The following is a 22,295-nucleotide window of genomic DNA, read 5'->3' as shown; positions in this document are numbered from 1 at the left end:
AGGCCGAGGGCCTAAGAGCCTCTGCAGAGCCGCGTCTCTCACCGCGGGAGGCCTCTCGGTTTGGGAGGTGAGGCCGCCGATTCCCGGGCAGCCCAGGGCGCTCCACCGTGGGGGGCACCAGGTTGCCACGGCTGGCTGGGTGGGTGGGTGAGGTCCCCTGAACCTGACAAGGTGCCTGTGGATCCGGGGCCTTGGGTTTCCTGGGGGCCGCTCCTCCCAGCAGCCAGCGTGCCCTGGGAGCCACAGTTCAGCGTTGCCAACGGGCTCCTTCGCACGCGGCCCCGGGGTCTCCTGTGGGAGAGGCCGCAGAGCTGAGGCTGGCCGTGGGGCGCCGGCAAGGGGTCGTGTCTAATGGCTACTGGTGGAGAGAAAATGGAAAGGAAACCGCCCACTGGCCGTAGGCTGCAGCAGGCAGTCACAGGAAGGAGAAAGAGGACTGTAACAGTCATTCCTGCTCCCAGCGGGAAAAGCCAGAGGCCGTTTCTGAGGAACCGGGGGCTCCAAGCCCACCTGGCCCCTCCGCCGGCCCCCGAGCTGGAGGGGGGAAGGAGGCCTGGCTGCTCGGGCAGACCCGGGAGAGTGGTGCCCACGTGTCCACGTCTGACCAGTTTAATCGGTGCCATGTGACCGGTGGGAAGGTGTGCTCTCAGGTTCACCGGTGCGTGTGGCTGTCACTCCAAGTGGCAGGTCCGGCTGCCGTGGCCGGACTGGGGGCAGGTGGCCGGGGAGGCAGCAGCGCAGCACGTAAGCTGAGTCTGGGAGTCCACGGAGGTCAGAGGTCACCGCTCTGGGGCTCCACGTTGCGCGTCTCCCTGGGGTGGCTGCGGGACAGCTTGGGGAAGCGGGAGGCCACCCTGGGCCGGCTGCTCTTGTTCAGTGGCTCTCCGGGAGGGGCGGCGTCACTGTAAGAAGAGGGGAGAATGGGTTAAGTGGGGCTCCGAACGCAGGGACCGGACACCGGAGCAGAGCTCACGGACAGCTGCTGCCCAGCTGGCTGGTGATGCAACACGGAGACACGGAGAATCCACACTGTTCCGTACACTTTCCCTTTCCAAAGCACCCCGCACAGCTGTGGGGGCACCAGCTCTGGCTGTGAGAGAAGGTACCAGCCATGGCCTTCACCCCTCCCACACTCCCCCCCTTTTCATTGCTCTTCCAGCAAAGGCACGTTCCAGTCGGAAGAGAAGGCGTTGGACACACTGCAGACACTAGTGCAGTCATGAGAGGTGCCGCACAGACACGGGAGGGCTGGTAGAATTCATCCTAAGAGGGCAGTCGGGGCGGATGCCAGCGTGGAATAAGGGCATCCTCCCAGGGGGTCACTGACACTGGTGACGCAGAGTGCGGGGTGGTGAGGACGTGACAGAGGAGCGCATCTGCTGACCCACCCGTAGAGGTGCGATGAGGATGCGGCTAAAACAAAGTGGGGGTCCGGGCCTCCTCCCCGGGGCGGTCAGGCGGGAGCCTCAGAAAAGACCGGAGAGTAGGTTGTAGAAAAGGAGAGAGAAGCAGCATTCGAGGACCTGGGTTACACGGCATCCTCGGCGGTAGACACGAGGGAGGGAGCTGCATGGTTCTCGAGAGATCACTGGCCTGTGCATGACCTGGGCACATGGTCAGGACCCTGTCATGAGACGGGGGAAGGGAAAACATAGTATTTCTCCCGAACACGTGCGAGGTGGAGATCGGGGGAAACGGAGCACGCGGAGTGGTGATGTCAGTCAGGACACCGCGCGGGCTGTCCGTGTTCCCGCCCGGCCCTGGAGGCGTGGCGTATCCACGTGGGAAAAGGGTCTTGGGTTCATGTGGGAGGAAAAGGAGACAAAGGTGCACACGTGGATAAAAACAACGTGAGGCGACGAGCAGCAGCTCTCACAGCTGACATCGTAGTTCTGGGCGACCAGGACGAGGCGGTGTAGTGGGCCTATGCCATGCTGTGATCTGTTAGTTTCCAAGTACAGGAATTAAAACAGTCTTTTAGGGAGGGCATACCCTGCCATGTATAGAGAAACCCTGAAGGACGTGCATGCCTTCCTTCATCCCAGGTGGGAAGCGCTGTCTGGGCACTGAGGAGAGCACGGGGAACAAGGCAGGTTCTCCTGCCCCTGGAGCTCACAGGGATGTTAACATGCCATCTATCCTATCTAATAAAGAGGGAATATGCTAATTTACCATCACTCAGTCACAAAGATGGCTGCACCCAAGTTCCCATAAGGAGCCTTAAAGAGCAATCAGCAGGGATCTGAGGCTACACCCTCCCCCACCCCTGTAGGGCTTGATGGGGACCTCAGGCCACGATCCCCGCCCCGGCGCCAGGCCAGGGGACCTGAGGCCATGCTCCCCACCCGGTGGGGCTTGACAGGGGACCTCAAGGTGCACTTCCCGTCCTGGTGCTGGGCTAGGGGACCTCAGGCTGCTCCCCCCATCTCAGTGCCAAGCCGGGGGACCTCAGGCTGCGCCCCCCACCAGGTGGGGCTTGACAGGGGACTTCAGGCCACGACCCCCACCCCAGCACCAGGCTGGGGGACCTCAGGCTGCTCCCCCCACCCCAGCACCAGGCTGGGGGACCTCAGGCCACACCCCTGGCCCCAGCACCGGGCCAGGGGACCTGAGGCTATGCCTCCCTGCCTGGCAGGGCTTAACAGGGGACCTCAGGCCATGCTCCTCACCCAGCGGGGCTTGACGGGGGTCCTCAAGGTGCATGCCAGTGCTGGGTCGGGGGAACTCAGGCCGTGCCCCCCTGCCCAGCGGGGCTTGATGGGGGACCTGAGGTTGTGCCCCCCTCCCGGTGCCGGGCCGGGGGACCTGAGGCTGCGCCCCCCCTCCCCCGCCTGGCAAGGCTTAATGGGGGACCTCAGGCCATGCGCCCCACCCAGCGGGGCTTGACAGGGGATCTCAGGCCATGTCCCCCACCTGGCAGGGCTTGACGGGGGACCTCAAGGCATGCCCCCCGTCCTGGCGCCAGGGCAGGGGACCTGAGGCTATGTCCCCCAGCCGGGCTTGACAAGGGTGGGACTGGCCAGGTCTGGATCTAGGCCAATGGGGGCGGGGCCAGCCAGGTCTGGGTCTCACGCAATTTTGAGGTGCATGTGGGTGGGCGGGGACTTGACTCTGGGTCCCGTGTTGTGCCCCAGATTCTGACAGGATGAAGGTTTTCATATACGTTGTACTAATTTTCTTTCATCTCTGACACTTCCATTATAGAGAAAGGGCAAGTAGCAATATTATTTCCTCTAATTAATCCTTTTAATGTGCACGAATTTTGTGCACTGGGCCACTAGTATATATATAAAAGCCTAAGCAACTGAATGACCTAATGACCAGACAGGTCACTATGACGTGCACTGACCACCAGGGGGCAGACACTCAACACAGGAGCTGCCCCCTGGTGGTCAGTGCACTCTCACAGTGGTAGCGCCGCTCAGCTGACTGTCAGGCTCTAGATGCCGGGTTCATGGCTGGCAAGCGCACGGTTGTGGCACGAGCCTCTCCCGCCTCCACAGCAGCACTACTGAGCAGCAGCGGCAAGCACAATGGGGCCCGGATTGAGTGGGAGCGGTGTGGTGCCCCATAAGGGATCCTCCCCGGCCGCCTGCCGCTTTATGCACTACTACATCTCTTGTCGGTCTAACGGTCCCAATCCCGAAACTGGCAGTCCGACATCCCCCGAGGGGTCCTGGATTGCTAGAGGGTGCAGGCCAGGCTGGGGGACCCCATAGGTGCAGATAAAGAAGAGATGGTGCGCTTAGGCTTTTATATATATATAGATGACATGTTAACATCCCTGTGAGCTCCAGGGGCAAACTGCCTGAAGATGGCAGGAAGTGCCCTGAGAGGGACAGGGAGTGAAGGGTGCAGCTGAAGGCTCCGGCGGGGAGCCCACAATCTGGTTGTGTTTTAAGTGGCTCCTGCGTGCTGGGCGGAGGGTGGGCTGGAGGGCGGGCTGTGGCCGTGAGCGCAGGGCTGGTGAACTCTGACCTCCTATGGCTACTGTAACACACAGTCACACACTTAGTGGCTTAGGACCACACAGCTGTGATGCACTGTCCTACAGTCCTGGAGGGCAGACACCTAGAATGGAACTTCCAGGGCGGAAGTCAGGGTGCATCTGTTTTCCCACCTTTTCCATCACCTCCAGCTGGCGGTCTCCATGCCAAAGCCGCAGTGCAGTACCCCCAGATCTTCCCTCCTCTAAGGACCCTGTGACCACACCGGGCCTGGATAACCTCCCTCTTCTGAGACCCTGAGTCACAGCTGTGGGGTCCCCTCTGCCACAGAAAGGGACACATTCATGGGTCCCAGGAAGCAGGGTGCAGGCATTTGGGGGGCCATTATTCTGCCTAGCACAAATGTTTCTTTCCTTCCTCCTTCCTCCTTTCCCTCTTTACCTCCCTTCCTCCTCCTTTCCTTTTTTACAGCACTTATTGTTACTTCTTAACTTTGTATTACTAAACAGCCATTACTCCAATGAAGCTTTGTGAATCTTTTGGTTTGAAACACTTTAAAGTACAGCAAAATATTTCATTGGTGGCTTAGGTGCTAATCTGCATTTTCTTTTTTTAACTATTTTTTAATTTTTCAATTATAGTTGACATACAGTATTATATTAGTTCAAGGTGTAAATCATAGTGATTAGACATTTATATGCCTTATGAAGTGCTCACCCATAAGTCTACAACCACCTGACACCATACATAGCTATTACAATATTATTGACTATATTCCCTGTGCTGTACGAACATCCCTGTGACTGTTTTTATAACTGGCAATTTGTACATCTTAATCCCTTCACCTTTTCTCCCAAGTCCCCTCCTCTCTGGCAACTATTAACCCTTTGCACTTGCTTGCTTTTTTCTCGATTCCTTTATTCTAATGCTAGCCGTGTCGAGTCACACTCGACATCCGAGTGCAAAAGGTTAATTTGTTCTCTGTACCTATGAGTCTGTTTGTTTTGTTTATCTATTTATTTTGTGTGTTTTTTGTTTTTTTTTTAGATTCCACATATTAGTGAAATCATATGGTATTTGTCTCTGTGTGTGACTTATTTCACTCATTACAATACCCTCTAGGTCCATCCCTGTAGCAGATGGCAAGATTTCATTCTTTTTTATGACTGAGTCCTATTCCCTTGTGTGTACGTACCATCTCTTCTGTACCTGTCTACTGATGGACACTCAGGTTGTTTCCATAGCTTGGTTATTGCAAATAATGCTGCAGTGAGCATAGGGGTGCGTATGTCTTTTCGATTTCTTCAGATAAATACCCAAAAGTGGGCTTGCTGGATCATAAGTGTTATTTTTAATTTTTTGAGGAACCTCCATACTATTTTCCTTGGTGGCTGCACCAGTCTGCATTCCCACCAACAGTGCACAAGGGTTTTCTCTCCACCTCCTCACCAATACTTGTTGTTTGTTGATTTATTGATGGCAGCCATTCTGACAGGTGTGAGGTGATATGTGTGGTCTTAATTTGCATTTCCTGTTAGTGACACTGAGCATCTTTTCATATGTCTATTGGCTATCTGTATGTCCTCTTTGGAGAAATGTCTATTCAGGTCTTCCGCCCATTTCTAATCAGATTGTTTTTGGAGTTTAGTCGTACGAGTTCCTTACTAGTAAGTATTTTGGGTATTAACTCCTTAATGGATGTATCATTGGCGAGTGCCTTCTCCCATTCAGTAGGTTGTCATTTCATTTTGTTGTGGTTTCCTTTGCTGCACAGACTGAGATTTGAATAGGAAGTGGTGAGATTACAGCTGGTAGAAAATATAAATGAGAAATAAAAGACTTGTGTAATAAATACCTCACTGGACCAAAACACTTTAAAAAACAAACCTAACTAACATGAACTCACTCTCCTATCCCCGGGCTCCATGCCAGGGCTCCCCACTGAGTCCTGAGCCACGCTGGGCTCTACAGGCAGACAGCCACCTCTGGACGGGCCCTGGGCTCAGGGGCCAGGCCTCCCGGTGAGTAAGCGGCAGATCTGGCTCATCCAAGCCCAGTCCAGCTGAAGGAGGGAATAAGACACACCCAAAAGGAAGTGTGACCCCCGCAGGGTTCCTTCCTGGGTCTTAGGAGCCATTCTGTTTATGATGACCTGATTTTCAAGCCTCTCCAAGGACGCGGCCACTGTGCTCAGTGGGACTCCCCTCGTGTGGAGCTGGGGACGGTATCTCAGTGTGATGACAGATGAAAAGCCCTCTATTACCCTCTGCCCTGGGAGCCTGGGTGTGCTTTCCTTCTGAGCACGGAAGAAAAAACATTTGACCTTGACCAGGGTGGAGTCCCCGCTCCCGCGAGCCATTTCTGCGGCCAGTCTAGCTGCTTGCCACTCGGTCCTCCTTCAGAAGGGCATTTACTGAGGGCCCAGAGCCAATATGTCCCTTTCTCCTTTCCAAACACCCCTGTTACCAAAGCCTCTTCTTCCCCAAGCGCCCCAGAGGACGGGTGGAAGATGTTGAAGGAATATCTGCTCGCACTGCATAGGTGGGCTTACGTGTAAATGTCCTTTAAACCACCCCCCTCACCTGGGGCTCGACCCTAAGCCTGTGGCTATCTCTGGGCGTGACAGGCAGGGCAGGATGAGCCCTTCGTGCTGTGACCAGAGTCACTGGGCCCCAGACTTAGTGGCTTTTGGGGAGGGAGAGTCACAGGTCAATGGGGCCAAGGACAACGGCCACTTCATTTTGTTTTTCAACCAATGGCACCGACTACGTGGGTAGGCAACCTGGGGCAGGGGGGCAGGACGGGGCTCTGAGCCAGGTGCCCGCATCCCGTCCTGGCCCTGCTGTCTTTGAGACTCATCCCCTTGTCTGTCCCATGGGGACGATCAGAGCTGTGACAGGGACGAGAGAGAAGCCACCTGCCAGCGTCATTTCCTTAGATAAGGTCCTTGCTGCCGTTGCTGTAACAAAGGTGGGTGGTTCTGAGCAGTATGTGGTTACAGCTGGGGCAGTACCTGGCAGGAGGTGCCAGCGAGGCCCTGGGTGTACAGAGATTAACAGAGTCCCAAGAGCCCACAGCCTCGTTGGGGAGAGGCAGGGTGGGCCCAGAGCAGACTGTGACGGTGGAACATGGTGGCCGCTTCACACCGGGCACACAGGGTGCTGAGCTCTGGCAGTGAGAGGGCTTCCTGGAGGGGAAGAGCGAGAAGGATGGGCAGGGGGAGATGGATGGTTCGCCGTGAGTGGCTCTTTAGATTTGCATGGAGGCCGACGGCCCTGTGGTGGGTGTGTGGGCCCAGCGACTTGCCCTCCCCGGCAGCAGGACTGACCTCGGGGCTGCAGGGAGAAGCCACTGAGATGGCGTCTGTCAAACACCCCAGGCTGACTCAGTGAGTGCGGCGGGTACCAGGGTAGACTGGAATGGGGGCGGGGGTGCCAGTCCATCGGAGCTGGAGCAGGCCTAGGGGTGCCAGGCACAGCTCAATCCAAAGGTCAGAGCAGCAGTGACAATGAGCTAAGCCCCCTGGGGTTGGGAGTGAGTGGGCAGGACTGTTGTACACAAAGTCCCAGGAACGGGAGAGTGGATGGCGCCGAGGCTCCGGGAAGATGAGCTAGCTGGGCCAGCTGAGTGCAGACACTGGGGCGGGCCCATGACTAGTGGGCGATGGGTGGCAGGGCAGCTGATGAGCAGGGCTGGTTCTGTTGAAAGCACTGAGCTGGAGCGAAGAGAGTGGGGACAGGACTCATTGGCACGTATGAGGCCAAACCACACGAAACTGACATTCATTCTCCAGGTCAAAAACCATCTAATAGTTTCATGGACCTGTTGGCCATTTGCATGTCTTCTTTGGAAAAAATGTCTATTCAAGTCCTTAGCCTATTTTTAAATCAGAGAAATGCAAATCAAACCCACAGTGACACCGCCGCACACCTGTCAGGATGGCAGGTATCTAGAAAACGGGACAGCGACTGTCGGTGAGGGCGGGGCAGACTCGGTGGGCCGCTCCCGCCAACAGTATGGAGGAGCCTCAAAAATCACCAAAGGGACTGCCTTCCGACCCAGCCATCCCACTTCTGGGTTTTATCCTAAGAACTGAAACCGGGATCTCAGAGATATCTGCCCTCCTACTCACTGCAGCATTATTCACAACAGCCGAGATTCGCAAACCCCCAACCCCGGGTGGGCAAGTGGATAAAGCAAGTGTGGTGTGTGCGCACAGTGGGACAGTCAGCCTGCGTGACAACGCAGAGGACACTGCTGAGTGAACCGAACCCGTCACAGAGGACAAACACCTCAACACCGTACCTAAGAGTCAAACTCACAGAATCAAAGGCTGCAGTAGTGGTTACTAGAGGTGGGGAGAGGTGAGGGTGGGGAGTTACTAATCAACAGCCATAGGGTTTCAGTTGAGCAAGAATAAGCTCTAGAGATGTCATATAGCACGGTACCCACAGTCAACAAGTACACTTAAGATTTGCCAGGAGGGTAGAGTGCATGTTAAATTCCTGGTTTAAGAGCAGTACCTGAAGGCACGGGGTTGTGGGTGTGTGCAGCCTGGCGGGGGCGGGATCTGGGGATGGAGGAAGGGGAGGAGCCTTGCCCGGGCCTGAGGTGCATCCCCAGAGCCCGGGGCATGTGTGGGAGGTCCAGGGCAAGGAGAGAGAAGACCTCAAGTTGATGAGGACAAACTTAATAAAGGCCACTGATTTTTATTTTATTTTTTAACTAAGGCTCACTGGAGCCCTGCAGCCGCTGCCTCCAATCCCATCACCTTCTCTGTCTTCGAAATTAAATTCTCACTCCTCACAGCCCGCGTTAGAACCAGCTCCCTGCCTCGCGCCCTGGTGAGACCTAGAGAGGGGCAGTGCCTGGAGCAACAGGCCGAGGAGAAACTAGCTGTCTCTTCCCCAGCAGCCTGTGCTTCCGTGACAAGGTGGGCTTGTGGCTCTGGGGCTGGGCAAGAACCGAGCTGGTGAGCAAAGCACCACTACATTCCCGATTCTCCTGGCTGCTTCAGTGCAGCGGCCGTGTCTGCCCCAATTTTATAGACAAGAAAGGGGGGTCTGGAGGGCAGGAAAGGCCCGTCCCCACCAGAAGGGATTTCCCAAGGCCATGGAGTCATTGGTTTAACTCCATATTCCGAGTCAGAAAACCTGCGTTCCTTCAGTGACACAGGTTAGGAGCTTGGAGGAAGATGCATGACCCTCCCAAGACTCGGTTCTCTGACTGCGAAATGGGGATGGTGCCGGGCCTGCCTGCCATTCACATATCGTTGGCACATACGTCTTGAGTCTGTTAGCGTTAGGAATCGTGGTGGCTCTTCCGAGGCCCTGAGATAACTGACAAGAATGTGAGCAGCACAGGAAGTCTGGCAGAATCTTAGGAACTTGGGTTGCGTGCCATCAATATATCAAAGGACCTGGTAGAGGCTTTTACAAAGACTTGACAAACTACTGAAATACAGCGAATTCCCAAACCTCCCATTCCCCTTTCCCCAGAGCCACCTCCTCAACGCCCTCTATCCTCTGGCCGGGGGAGTGGCTGCGAGGCCCCAGAGGGACCGTCCCTGTCTTTCTGGAACACAACCAGCCTCCCAGCAGGGCCCGCGGAGCTCCGGAGATAGGAGAGAGGTGGTATTTGGTGGGGTGTTTGGAGACAGCGCGAAGAATTGTCGGAGAACAAATGGGCAGTCAGCCAGCCTTAGGACGTGTCTTGTCAGCAACGAGGGCGAGGGAACCGTGGACCTGCCAGTGAACCCGGGTGACCAGCACTGTTCCCGGGTCGGGGCTGGACCTTGAGCTGGGCTCTGGGGAGATCATAGACTCAGCTCTGGCCTTCAAGCTGCTCAGACTAGGGATCTGACTGGGGGGTGGGCAGGAGCACAGTGATCACACAAGCCAAGCACGGTGCTGGGGACGGAGGGAGCTGGAGGACCGAGCACCGAGGGATGAGGAGGGCTCAGTGAGGACAGGGGAAGGAGAGGGCTTCCGGGCAGAGGGACGGCCTGGAACAGGCTCCAGGAGGAGAAAGACAGGCTCTGGTGACGAAGCTGCTGTTGGCTGCAGGGCAATGTATGGGCCGGGAAGGCCACGAGATGGCAGATAGGTGAGGTCCCCGCGCTCTGCTGATCCACTTTCCAGAGGTGCAGACCACTCAGCCAGTGGTGAGCGAGGGCTCAGCGTTTCCATGGGAACAAAACCATGACGTTCAGACCTGGGCAGTTTCCCCATCACTGGGTCACCTCTATGACCAACATGCAACAACCACTGTAGGTGCCACACTGGCCAACTAAGGACATGACACATCCCACAGCCCAGCTGTCCCCACCGGCACTGTCGCTGATCCGACGTGGTATAAGCACTCTCTCAGAATAAAGGCCACTCCCTTAGCATTCGCACTTTCTGCACGTGGAGGAGGCTGTCGGGACGGGCTCCAGGCCAGGCAGGATTCTCAGAGCCGCTGTCTAGATGACTTGGAAGCTCCTCCGGCCCCCAGGTCAGTGTGAAGGGGAGGCCACGTGGGGACCAGCATTATTATCATGGAAGTGGCCAGGACCGAGGCCTGGGCCATTGTGCCAGGGCCGTGACGAGGGCCTGTACAGTGTCCCCAGATTCCATCTCTGTCATCTCCTATGCTCTCCTCCTTCCTGTTTCCCCACGTTGGCATATCCCCATATAATAGGCAAGATGTTTCTTCACCATAAATACCTTTGTTTTTAGGTTACTTTGGCCTGTATGTAAAAATCCATAAACATGGATTTAATACATATTAAAACAATTTAAAAAAGACACTTCTAATGTGTCACCATGGTTCACTTACCACCCAAATACAGGGTGCATGTTCTCTTCTTCACAATGTATGTTTTGGGCATGTTAGATGCACCTCAGAGGCATCATGCTCCATGGAAGGAGCCAGGCTCAAAGGCTGCACCATCTGCCTCCACTCGTGACGTCAGGAAAAGGCCAAGCTGCAGGGGCGAGGGCAGGTGGGGAGCGTGGGGAGCGTGAGCAGCTGTCCGGAGCCGGGCACTGGGGAATGCTGGGGTGAGGGAGCTGTTCAGGTTCATGGCGCTGGTGCTGGTACATGACTCCATGCATTTGCCAACACACACAGAACCGTATAATAAAAAGGGGAAATGTGACCACCTAAGTTATACCTCCATCTCAATAAGCTTGGCTGGAAAAGGCCGTATTTTTACATTTCCGCGTTTCCAGCATGTGTGGGCGCCTCCCGTCGGCCTGGAGCTCTGGGAGAGTGACCTCTCCTTCCCAGAGCAGAAAGAGCAGGGTGCTGGCGACAGAAATTGTTGACTTGGTTGTTTATGAGCTGAGCTACCTGGACAGGTCGCTGATGCGCCACCAGACTCGATTGCTCACGTGTGAGATCACAGTGAAAAGATAAATGGCAATTTAAAAATAGACAAAGGGTTTGAATAGCCATTTCTCCAAAGAAGATATACAAATGACCAATAAGAATATGAAAAGATACTCAACATCATTAGTCATCAGCCACCACTTCACACCCAAGAGGGGGCTGCTCTCAATAGGTCACACGATAGCAAGTGTTGGTGAGGATGTGGAGAAATCTGCTGGTGGGAGTGTAAAAGGGTGCAGCCGCTTTGTTTTTTGTTTAAATAAATTTTTATTTTTCAATTACAGTTGACGTACAGTATTATTAGATATTATTAGTTTCAGGTGTACACCCCAGTGATTAGACATTTATATAACTTGTGAAGTGAGCATCCTGATAAATCTCGTACCCACCTGGCACCATACATAGTTATTACACTATTACTGACTATTCCCTATCTGTACTTTCCATCCAGTGACTGTAACTACCAATGTGTACTTTAATCCCTCACCTTTTTCACCCATCCCCCCAAGCTCCCTCCCACCTGGCAGCCGTCAAAATGGTCCCTGTATCTGTGAGTCTGTTTCTGTTCTGTTTGTTCATTCATTTGTTTTTTTATATTGCACATATAATGGAATTATGGCATTGTCTTCCTCTGTCTGACTTACTTCACTCAGCACAATACCCTCTAGGTCCATCCATGTTGTTGCAGACGGCGATTTCATTCTTTTTAAATGGCTGAGTCACATTCATTGTGTATGCGCACCACTTCTTTACTGAGGGACACAGGTTGCTCATATATCTTGGCTCTTGTAAATAATGCTGCAGTGAACATATGTGCGTCTTTTTTTTACTTAGTGTTTTGGGTTTTTTAAATACCCAGAAGTGTAGGGTATTTAAAAAAACCCTACAGGGTCCTTCTTTGTCCCTTATTACAGCCTTTATTTAAAGTCTATTTTGTCTGGTATAGACATTGCTACCCCAGCTTATTTATTCATTTTCATATCTTTTGCCATCCCATTACTTTCAGTTTATGGGTGTCTTTCTATCTGAAGTGTGTCTGTGGACAGCATATGGAAGGTTCTTGTTTTGTTATTAAGCTACCTTATGTCTTTTGTAATATGTAATCAGTTTGCATTTAAAGTAATTGTTGATAGAGATGTACTTATTGTCATTTTATTATTCATATTTTAAAATATTTTTTCTCTTTTTTTTTTTAAAGAAGACCCTTTAACATTTCATATAATACTGGTTTGGTGGTGATGAACTCCTTTAGCTTTTTCTTGTCTGTGAAACTCTTTATCTGACCTTCAATTCTAAATGACAGCTTTGCTGGGTAGAGTAATCTTGGTTGTAGGTCCTTGCTTTTCATCGCTTTGAATATTTCTTGCCCCTCCCTTATGGTCTGCAAAGCTTCTGTTGAGAAATCAGCTGACAGCCTATGGGAGCTCCCTTGTAGGTAACTAACTGCTTTTAAGATGTTCTCTTTGTAGCCGAAACCAGTTTGGCTCAGATAGAGCGTCGGTCTGCGGACTGAAAGGTCCCAAGTTGATTCCAGTCAAGGGCATGTACATTGGTTGCAGGCACGTCCCCAGTGGGGGATGTGCAAGATGCAACTGGTCGATGTATCTCTTTCATCGATGTTTCTACTCTCTATCCCTCTCCCTTTCTCTCTGTAAAAAATCAATAAAATATTTTTTTTTTAAAAAAAAAAAGATGTTCTCTTTGTAACCCTTTGGCATTTTAATTATGATGTGTCTTGGTATGGGCCTTTTTGGGTTCATCTTGTTTGGGACTCTCTGCGCTTCCTATACTTGTAAGTCTATTTCTTTCATCAGGTTAAGGAAGTTTGCAGTCATTGTTTTTTCAAATAGGTTTTCAATTCCTTGCTCTCTCTCTTTTCTCCTTCCATGATGCAAATGTTGGTACTCTTGAAGTTGTCCCAGAGGCTCTTTAAACTATTCTCATTTTGGGGGGCATTCTTTTTCTTTTTGCTGTTCTGATTGGGTGTTTTCCACTTTCTTAACTTCCAAATTGCTGACGTTCCTCTGCTTCATCTACTCCACTTCTGGTTTCCTGTAATGCATTCTTCATTTCAGTTAGTGTATTCTTCATTTATGACTGGTTCTTTATGTTTTCTACGTCTGTTTTTATATATTTCCTATCTCTTTGTTGAAGTTCTCACTAAGTTCATCGAGCATCCTTATAACCAATGTTTTGAACTCTGCATCTGGTAGATTGCATATCTCCATTTTGTTTAGTTCTTTTTCTAGAGTTTTGTTCTGTTCTCTCATTTGGGTCGTGTGTTGTTGTTTCTTTTTCTAGAGTTTTGTTCTGTTCTCTCATTTGGGTCGTGTGTTGTTGTTTCTTTGTCGCCTCATTTTGGCTGACTCCCTGTGTGTGTTTCTTTGTAGTAGGTGGAGCTGCTATGTCTCCAATCCAGTAGAGTGATCTTAGTAGTAGGTGTCCTATAGGGCCCAGTGGTGCAGCCTCCTCAGTTACTTGAGTCAGGCACTCAAGGTGTGCCCGCTGCGGGCTGTGTGCCCCTTCCTTTTGTAGTTGAGTCCTGAGTGCTGTTGGCACATCCGTAGGAGGGATTTACCCCCAGGCTAATCAGCTCAGAGAACTGGCTGCAACCACATTGGAGCACCTGCTGTGCAGGGGCAGGCCCCACAGAGCAGACATTGCTTTAGTGGGGCTCTGGTGCCTGATGATTCTGCCCGTTCAGTGTGTCACTTGTGGAGGAGGTTAGGTGGTGCTTTGGCATGGCTGTCATTGTCCTCTGGGTACGCTGGCTCTGGGGCCTCCCGAAGATGCAGGCCAAGGTCAGCTGCTGCCTGTGCCCTGCCCTGGGCCACCCAGCATGAGCTACAAAGTGATCTGCAGATGGCTGCTACTTGTGCTGGGCGTGGGATCTCTCAGCATATGGGACATGCTGAGACCATTTCTTTGTGTCTCCATTTCTTTTTATATATTATTGATTTCAGAGAAGAAGGGAGAGAGAGAGTCATTGATTGGCTGCCTCCTGCACACCCACACTGGGGATTGAGCCCACAACCCGGGTATGTGTCCTTGGCCGGAATTGAACCTGGGACCCTTCAGTCCACAGCCGACGCTCTATCCACTGAACTAAACGGGCTAGGGCTGTGTCTCCATTTTTTTTTATGAGGGTTTCCATGTCATGTAACAAGCACATAAATCAGTATGCTTTTCCCTGTTACTCTGTTTTATACTATTTTAATTCTTAGGCCCAGGCAAAAAAAACCCTGAGAGGGATGAACATTGACAATATTGTAAATTATCCCATTCACGTGAAAGTCTGTAGAGACAGGAGGTACATTTGTGGTTGTTTGGGGAGCAGGAGGGGCAGGGTTTCTTTTTGAAGTGATGAAGATGCACTAAGATTGACCATGGTGATGGCTGTGTACATGTGTGAATATACTAAACCCTACTGATTTGTGTACTCTTTAAGTGGGTGAATTGTATACAGTATATGAATTACATCTCAATAAGGAGGTTTTAAAAAAATGGCACGAGCCAATAAAAAGGAAGAAAGGCTCTTCTCTGGTAGGTTTTGTGGCAAAGCTGAGGGATGACATTCAATGCCAGGACCGCATGGCACCACAGGGGGTTCTGAGTGAATGCCCCCTCCCTTCACCGCTTCTGAACTTGGCTTTGGCCACCTGCAGCATGGCTCAGGCCCCTCTGAGGAAACCGCCCAGGTGATAACTGAGTCTTGGCCTTTGACTCTGGTGCTGTGGGGGCTATTTTGGGGTCCACGAGGGGATGGTCTTGGAGACCCCGTTCAAAACAATAAGCAGGAAACAGGGAGAAGGTGATGCAGAGGCTTCCTTCCCCCAGCTCAGGAGATGCCTGCCTCCCCGGGCTGTGGGGACGTCTCTGGGGACATCCCGTGGCCGGCACTCTGCACCTGGCCCTCAGCTGGAAGGCTGCAGGAGCTACAGCCTCCTGAGAACTGTCGGTCACAGGAGCTGGCCCCGTGCCCCACTGGGGGTCTTCCCTCCCCGTCAGGTCTTCTGCTCCTGAGGCGCTCGCTGGTCTGATCAGTCTCTCCCTGCTGTGGGCTACCATCAAGGCACCAAGGGCGTCCGTGTGTGTGAAGTGGCCCCTGCCAGGAGCCCCAGACATGGCTGTTCTTCTTAATGAGTCTGCTGGGCACTGCCATGGTCTCCCAGCCTCCGGCATGCGGGAGCAATCGATCTGATGGTCTCAACCACTCATCAGTGAAAATGGCCACTGGGGGAGATCTGCTTTTCATTTCACTTACCAACTGGCTTTTGAAGGCCAGTCAATATTCCATTTGCTGGGAGCTGCCTTCCGCAGCTTAGGGGAGATGGGGGTGGGGGGAGGGGCTTTGCACAGGCCCTGCCTGCTGCTGGGCTGGACCACAGAACACAGCGGGACCGAGCCGTGTGCACCTCCTCCACAAGCGACACTCTCAACGGGCAGACTCGTCGGGCACCAGAGCCCCACTGAGGCAATGTCTGCTCTGTGGGGTCAGTCCTGCACAGCAGATGCTTCAATATGGTTGCAGCCAGTTCACACATCTGTAGGAGCTGTGGCCACTGTCCCCTGAGACCAAGCTCTTGGATGACATTTGTGACTGGGGACCTTGGAGAACGGTGCTACCTCCAGAATGTGCAGACCACGGACGAGTGCTGCCCACCTGTCTGATGCCCTCAGGTCTGCATGGTGAGAGGGGCGGCCGGGTCCCACCCCATGCAGGCTGGTTGTGAGGGCTGCAGCGACAGGTTGGTCCAGGTGAATGCACTCCTAGGCCTCACTCAGGGTTCAGGACCCCTGGGGATCCCACTCTGCCCTGTCTCTCCTCTGACATCTTTGAGGTTTCTCTCTGCGACCCCCATCGAGTGGGTGGTGGAGGAGGCTTCTGCAGCATTTCCTGTTTCCTGCCCCGTGGTTTGATCGGGTCCCAAGACTTTCACCATCCAGACGTGACCCAGAAATGGCTCCGGCGGTAACGGGGTTCCCCAAAGGCAGGACTGTGTCCAGTTCTTCTTTGGATCCCCACACTTTCTGACCCCGAAAGGCACCAGGTGATTTAGTTATTTTGGATGGATCAAAGAAGGGCACCGCTTGTCAAGTTTGGGGCTAAAAATTATACAAATTCTCATGTAGTCTGTGCTCTGGCCTTGAAGGAGGTGCTGTGACTGTCATCTCAGGTTTACACGTGTGGACATTAGAGCAGAGGGGCCAGTCACTTGCCCAGGGCCCCACAGCAGGAAGGAGCAGAGGCCAGTCTTGAATGTGCAGTGTGACCTGAGCCCACAACGAGACCTCGCAGTTAGCGAGGCCACAGCAGGCATGAGCTCAGTGTTTAAGGACCACTTCTTTCAGAGTAGATGGCGGACGGAGAGGCTGGCCCACCTCTGGGTGTTGTGGGGAGTGTCCGCACGAGCCACTGAGCGAGGCTTCAATCACATGGATTGACCCGAACCAGGGGGGCTGCGAGGGATGTGACTGCAAGAGGAAGTGGCAGGACTGGGACGGGCACAGGAATGCTTTCCGCAGCGACGTCCTGGCCTTTGAAAATGGAACAGGTCAAACTGCAGAGGGCACACCTGGCCCCAGATGAGGGCAAACCCCACCACCTGTTACACCCTGTTATCCTCTCAGCTTCCGAGTGCGCTGTCCATGGTGCCCCGTGTAGCTGTGGTCTGCTGAAGTTTCTAATAGTTCGGCTTTAAGCTTTTCTACTCCAAGCTCCACCAGGTCGTTACTATCCCATAAGCACAACTTAAATGCAGGTAAAAGGGAAGCAGGGGAATGGGGAGAATCCTCTCTCATCATTAAAACAAGGTGAAGAAGAGCGATGCAGGCTTATTGTTGACAAACAATGACACAAAGGTAGGAGGAAGGAACAGAAACAGCTTGTGACCCCACCGCACTTTGTGTCTTTCTTATAGTGCATCTTTCCAAGTGAAAATGGTTTCCTATGTATACAGCCTTGAAATCTGATGTTCCTTTTCATCGGTATTCTGCTCAGGGATGCCACAGGTATTGGCGAGAGGGACTGAGAACGGAGGTGACAGTGACGGTCTGTAACTAGAGCAGGTGGCATCCGGAGTGCTGGCTGTGTGGCAGGTGCAGGCCAGTCACCCTCTTACCTAGTTCTCCCTCCCATCAACCCGGGAGGTGAGGGCTGTGTCATGGAGTAAGTTACTGCAGTGTGGCTTCGGAGGTGTAGGGACGGTGCAGGGCCCCTGCCTCCCAGGTTAGAGCAGGAAGCGAGCTGGGCCCATCGGGCAGCAAGTTCTCATCCTCTGGGCTAAGTGGCCAGTGACAGAGCAGCATTTGCAGAAAACAAAAACAACAACAACAAAAACGGTCTAAAGGGTCTGGGAAGGTTCTGCAATTTTGACTATGACTTTACTTGCCTTAAATGAGTTTGTTCATGTTTTTCCCCACTTGTATATATCCTGTATGATTGTCTATTTAAGAAATGTCTTTAATGACCTTAATTATTAGATTAGCCCCGTCCTAAGAAAAGTCTCTTAATCTCTACTATCACCATCTGAAAAACGGGGCTGTACAGAGATAACGACACTGTGGGGTGGGCTGACAAGGAGCTGGAGGAACGGGCAAGGGCCACCGTGTGGGTCCCTGCGGCCCATGAGGAGTGCAGCCTGCTCTGGATGGACAGAGTGTAAAGATCACCCAGTGGGGCCGGGAGGGACAGGAGCTTTGTAGTAGGGTGGGTGCAACTGCAGGATAGATCCTGAGGTCAGATCTTTCCCAGGCTGAGGAGGTGGGGCAGAGGGATGCAGCAGGACTGCAGTGAGGCACCACGGGTGTTGGAAGGAGAGCAACCCCAGGGCGCGATGACCAGGCGGATGGGGAGGTGAGAGGAGGGTTCGTTTGTGCTTGGAGACTGGACCACGGGAGTGGCTGGACTGGAGGGGAAGGTGCAGAGAGTGACAGTGCAGCGGTGCCAGGGGTGAAGGCATGGCGCACATGTCCCTTGGTGAGTTATGCTGGTAAGAAAAGTAAAGATGCCCTTGGCCTGGTTTGCCAAGAAGGAGAGGGTACGTCTGTAAAAGTCCATAAAAACGCTGCACTGCCACCAGCGTGCCGTCAGCTCTGAGTATTTCGTGGCCACAAAGCACACGGTGAGGTTCAGGTCCTCAATGGCCCTGACGCTGATGGGCCGCACGGGGTCTGGCTGGGAGCCTCTGTCCAATGTGGTGTCAGGGGCTGGCTCCTGAGTTAGTGCGGCTGACATGGCAGACGGTCTGTGCACGCCCGTCTACTGAGCTAGGGCCCGGCCCCTGAACGGCCATCCTGAAAAGGGGCCGATCATTCTCCTGCTCCCTCCCTCCAATACCCCTGCCAGCTCCTCATGGGACCATGCCCCGTTCTCAGTCCTCACTTTCTTCTTACAGCCAGACCTCATCAGTCTCCACGGTGCTCATTGCCCATCCCCTGTGGAGTGCTCCCCATCACAAAGCCCCAGCCAGGGGCTTTTCAGTTCCTGGCTCACTCCACAGGTCCCTGATTTGTGGCTGGCGTACCCAACCGTTCGCGTAGAGTCAACGTGGCCTGCACAGGCCATGCTGGTCCACAGTGACCTTGTCCCTGGTCTGACCGTCCCTTGGACACGCCCAGCTTAGAGGAGGAGGTGGTTTGTGATGCTGGGATGTGGGCCTTGGAACCCCCCGGGGCTGAATTCCTGACCCTGCAGGGCCCCCGCCTGTCACTGTGAGAGCCATTAACACATGAGGTCCAAGGACTTGCCCACACTTGCTTCTCAGACAAAATGGAGATGATAATACTTTTACGAGATTGTTAATAAGAACAGTAACCGCCTCCAAAGCGTCATCCAGACTCGTCCCATCAGGCTGCAGTGACCAACCAAGCGGAGAGAACCATAAAGGGGCGTTCCAGGTGGGTGTGCAGTGGGCAGGACTCTCACCACAGGCAAAAATACATGGAGGGAAAGCTGAGCGCTGTGGCTCTCTTAGACAACGAACAGACTGGGCGGAGGCAGGTGTGAAATGTCCAGCATGTGTAAAGGGCCCTACAAGCCAACAAGAGAGCCGATGGCACCGCAGACACGCAGGGGCACTCCACAGAAGAAAGTATCTGTTCAGGTCCTGCCAGGTGCCAAGTGGGAGGTGCCACTGTGGCCCTGGGCACCTGCTCTCCCACGCTGCCTGAGCCATCCCGCTGGGGAAACTGGCCAGAGTGTGGCACTCTGCTCAAACCTAAGATTTAGCTGTGCTGATCTGGGCAGGGCTTGCTCTGTGCTCAGAAGCACAGCCGGGGAACCAGTGTGCACGCCACAGCTGAGACCACAACTTGAAAGCAATTGTACCAGAAAGTAACACTCGACCCCAGGATTTTCATCTGCTCTGTCCCCATGAACCTATGCCATTTAACAGAAAGCCAGATGCTACGAATAACTCTGCGATCCCTCCAACTTTGTTCTTCTTTCTCAAATTGTTGTGGCTATCTGGCGTCTTTTTTGGTTCCTACAAAGCCAATGTAATCACAATAGCCTGGTATGTCATAAGAACAGGCATATAGAGCTATAGAACAGAGAGTCCAGACATCAACCCACTGCAAAATGGCCAATTAATATTTGACAAAGGAGGCAAGAACGTACAATGGAGTAAAGACAGTCTTTTCAATAAATGGCGTTGGGAAAACTGGACAGGTACCAGCAAAACAATGAAACTAGACCACCAACTTATACCATACACATGAATAAACTCTAAGTGGACAAAAGACTTAAATTGTAAGTCGAGAAACCATAAAAATCCTAGAAGAAAACACAGGCAGTAAAATCACAGATATCTCACATAGCAGTATTTTCATCGATATGTGGCGTAGGGCAAGGGAAAGGAGAAAATAAACAAATGGGACTACATCAAAATAAAAAGCTTCTGCATAACAAAAGAAACCAACAAAATGAAAAGGGAACCTACGATATGGGAGAACTCTTTGTCAGTGATATATCTGATATAGGGTTAATTTCCAAACTATATAAAGTACTCATACAACTCAACGCCAGGAAGACAAACAATCCAATTTAAAAATGTGCGAAGGACCTGAATAGACACTTCTCCAAAGAGAACATACAGATGGCCAAAAGACACATGAAAAGATGCTCAAAGTCACTAATAGAGAGATACAAATTAAAACTATAATGAGGAATCACATAATACCTGCCAGAATGGCTACCATCAATAAATAAACAAGTGCTGGTGAGGATGTGGAGAAAAGGGAACCCTAGTGCACTGCTGGTGAGAATGCAGACTGGTGCAGCCACTGTGGAAAACAGTATGGCCCTAGCCAGTTTGGCTCAGTGGATAGAGTGTTGGGCCTGCAGACTGATGGGTCCCGGGTTTGATTCCGGTCAAGAGCACATGCCTGGGTTTTGGGCTCAATCCCCAATAGGGGGCATGCAGGAGGTAGCTGATCAATGACTCTCTCTCATCACTGATGTTTCTATTTTTCTCTTCCTCTCTGAAATCAATTATATATTTTTTTAAAGAAAAAAAATATAGAGTTACCTCAAAAAATTAAAAATGAATCTGCCATTTGACCCAGCGATCCCACTTCTGGGAATATATCCTAAGAAACCTGAAACACCAATCAGAAAGAATATATGCACCCCTATACTCATAGCAGCACAATTTACAATAGCTAAGATCTGGAAACAGCCCAACTACCCATCAGTGGATGAGTGGATAAAAAGCTGTGGTACATTTACACCATGAAATACTATGCAGCTGTAAAAAAGAAGGAACTCTTACCCTTTGAGACAGCATGGAGGGACCTGGAGACACTATGCTAAGCGAAATAAGCCAGTCAGAGGAAGGCAAGTATCATGATCTCATAAATGGAATCTAAACAACAAAATAAACTTACAAACAAAATAGATCCAGAGGAATGGATGCATGGAACAGAATAACAGATCCTGGGGGTGGGGAAGGGGACAGGAAGAAATTAACCAGACAGTAGCATGGGAAAGGCCTGGGGCGGGGGTTGGGTAGAGGGGGAGAAAATGGGAGACATCTGTAATGCTGTCAACAATAAAATCAAATTAAAAAAATAACAGAAAAAGACCCAGCTGTTGTGCCTTCATCTGTCAGGTGACTGCCCCAAACTTTCGAGGCTCAAATGAGATGCTACATGTAAGGTGCTGAGAGAAGGCTCTGCAATAAGCATGTTTTATAGATGGAGACACTGAGGGTCAGAGAGGACCCACTCTAGAAGTAAGGGAACTGAGATCCCACGACTTAGCACTGGCACGCGCCCCCTCCTTCATGCCGCCTGTCACCCTGCTTCTGACCGTTCCTTTGGATACACCAGGTACACAGGGCCAGCAGAAAACACCAAGGGAGAGCAGCCGCCACCCTGGGTTCAAATCCTGGCCCCACACCTGCTGAGGGGGCTTTGGGGTAGCTACTCCAGCAACCCGAGCCTCAGGTTCCTCATCTCTTAAACGGGTACACACAATGGTAAGTCCCCTCAGAGCCTTTTGTGGGGAAGCACTGAGGTCACCACACTGAGCTGGAAAGAGGCAAACGAAGGTGCACTTCCTCGCTCTCTGCACGGTCCTAACAGTGGACTTGCTAGTCAGTCAGAAAAGGAGCAGATTTCTCTGCCGCCCGTTTCCTATACAGAGAGCAGGCTGCAGCCCTCGCGGACTTTGGGGTGCCCCTGTTGAGAGAGGAGCTGAGCAGGGACCAGGAAGGCCCAACTAGGGAGTCAGGAAGGTCTGGTTTGGAGTCTCAGGTGAGTCACTTAATTGGCGGAGCCTCACCCTGCTCACCTGTGAAGAGCAACTGCAGCCACATCGTGGGGTTAGGAGGGCAGGACGGGTCTCGGGGGCAGGGTGGGAGCCATGGCAGCTGTGATTATTGTTATAAAAGAACTGCAGATCAGGTTCATCCTCAGACCCAGCCCTGCTCCACCAGCGCCCAGGGCCCGGTCCGGAGGGCATGCTGACGT

General features: G+C 52.4%; 1 protein-coding gene across 1 annotated transcript in view; it reads right to left on the bottom strand.

Annotated features, from left to right (window-relative positions):
• Positions 1-593: 593 nt before the first annotated feature.
• SNX29 (sorting nexin 29) overlaps positions 594-22,295 on the bottom strand; it is a 452,780-nt gene continuing 431,078 nt past the window's right edge. The window contains exon 21 of the mRNA XM_054714743.1: positions 594-902. Within this exon, the coding sequence (XP_054570718.1) occupies positions 773-902 (130 nt within the window). The 3' untranslated portion in view covers positions 594-772. The remainder of the gene's footprint in view (positions 903-22,295) is intronic.

Source organism: Eptesicus fuscus, chromosome 4 (assembly GCF_027574615.1).
Source record: "Eptesicus fuscus isolate TK198812 chromosome 4, DD_ASM_mEF_20220401, whole genome shotgun sequence".
In the NCBI taxonomy this organism is placed as follows: domain Eukaryota; kingdom Metazoa; phylum Chordata; class Mammalia; order Chiroptera; family Vespertilionidae; genus Eptesicus; species Eptesicus fuscus.
This window is presented reverse-complemented; position numbering and strand designations above follow the sequence as displayed.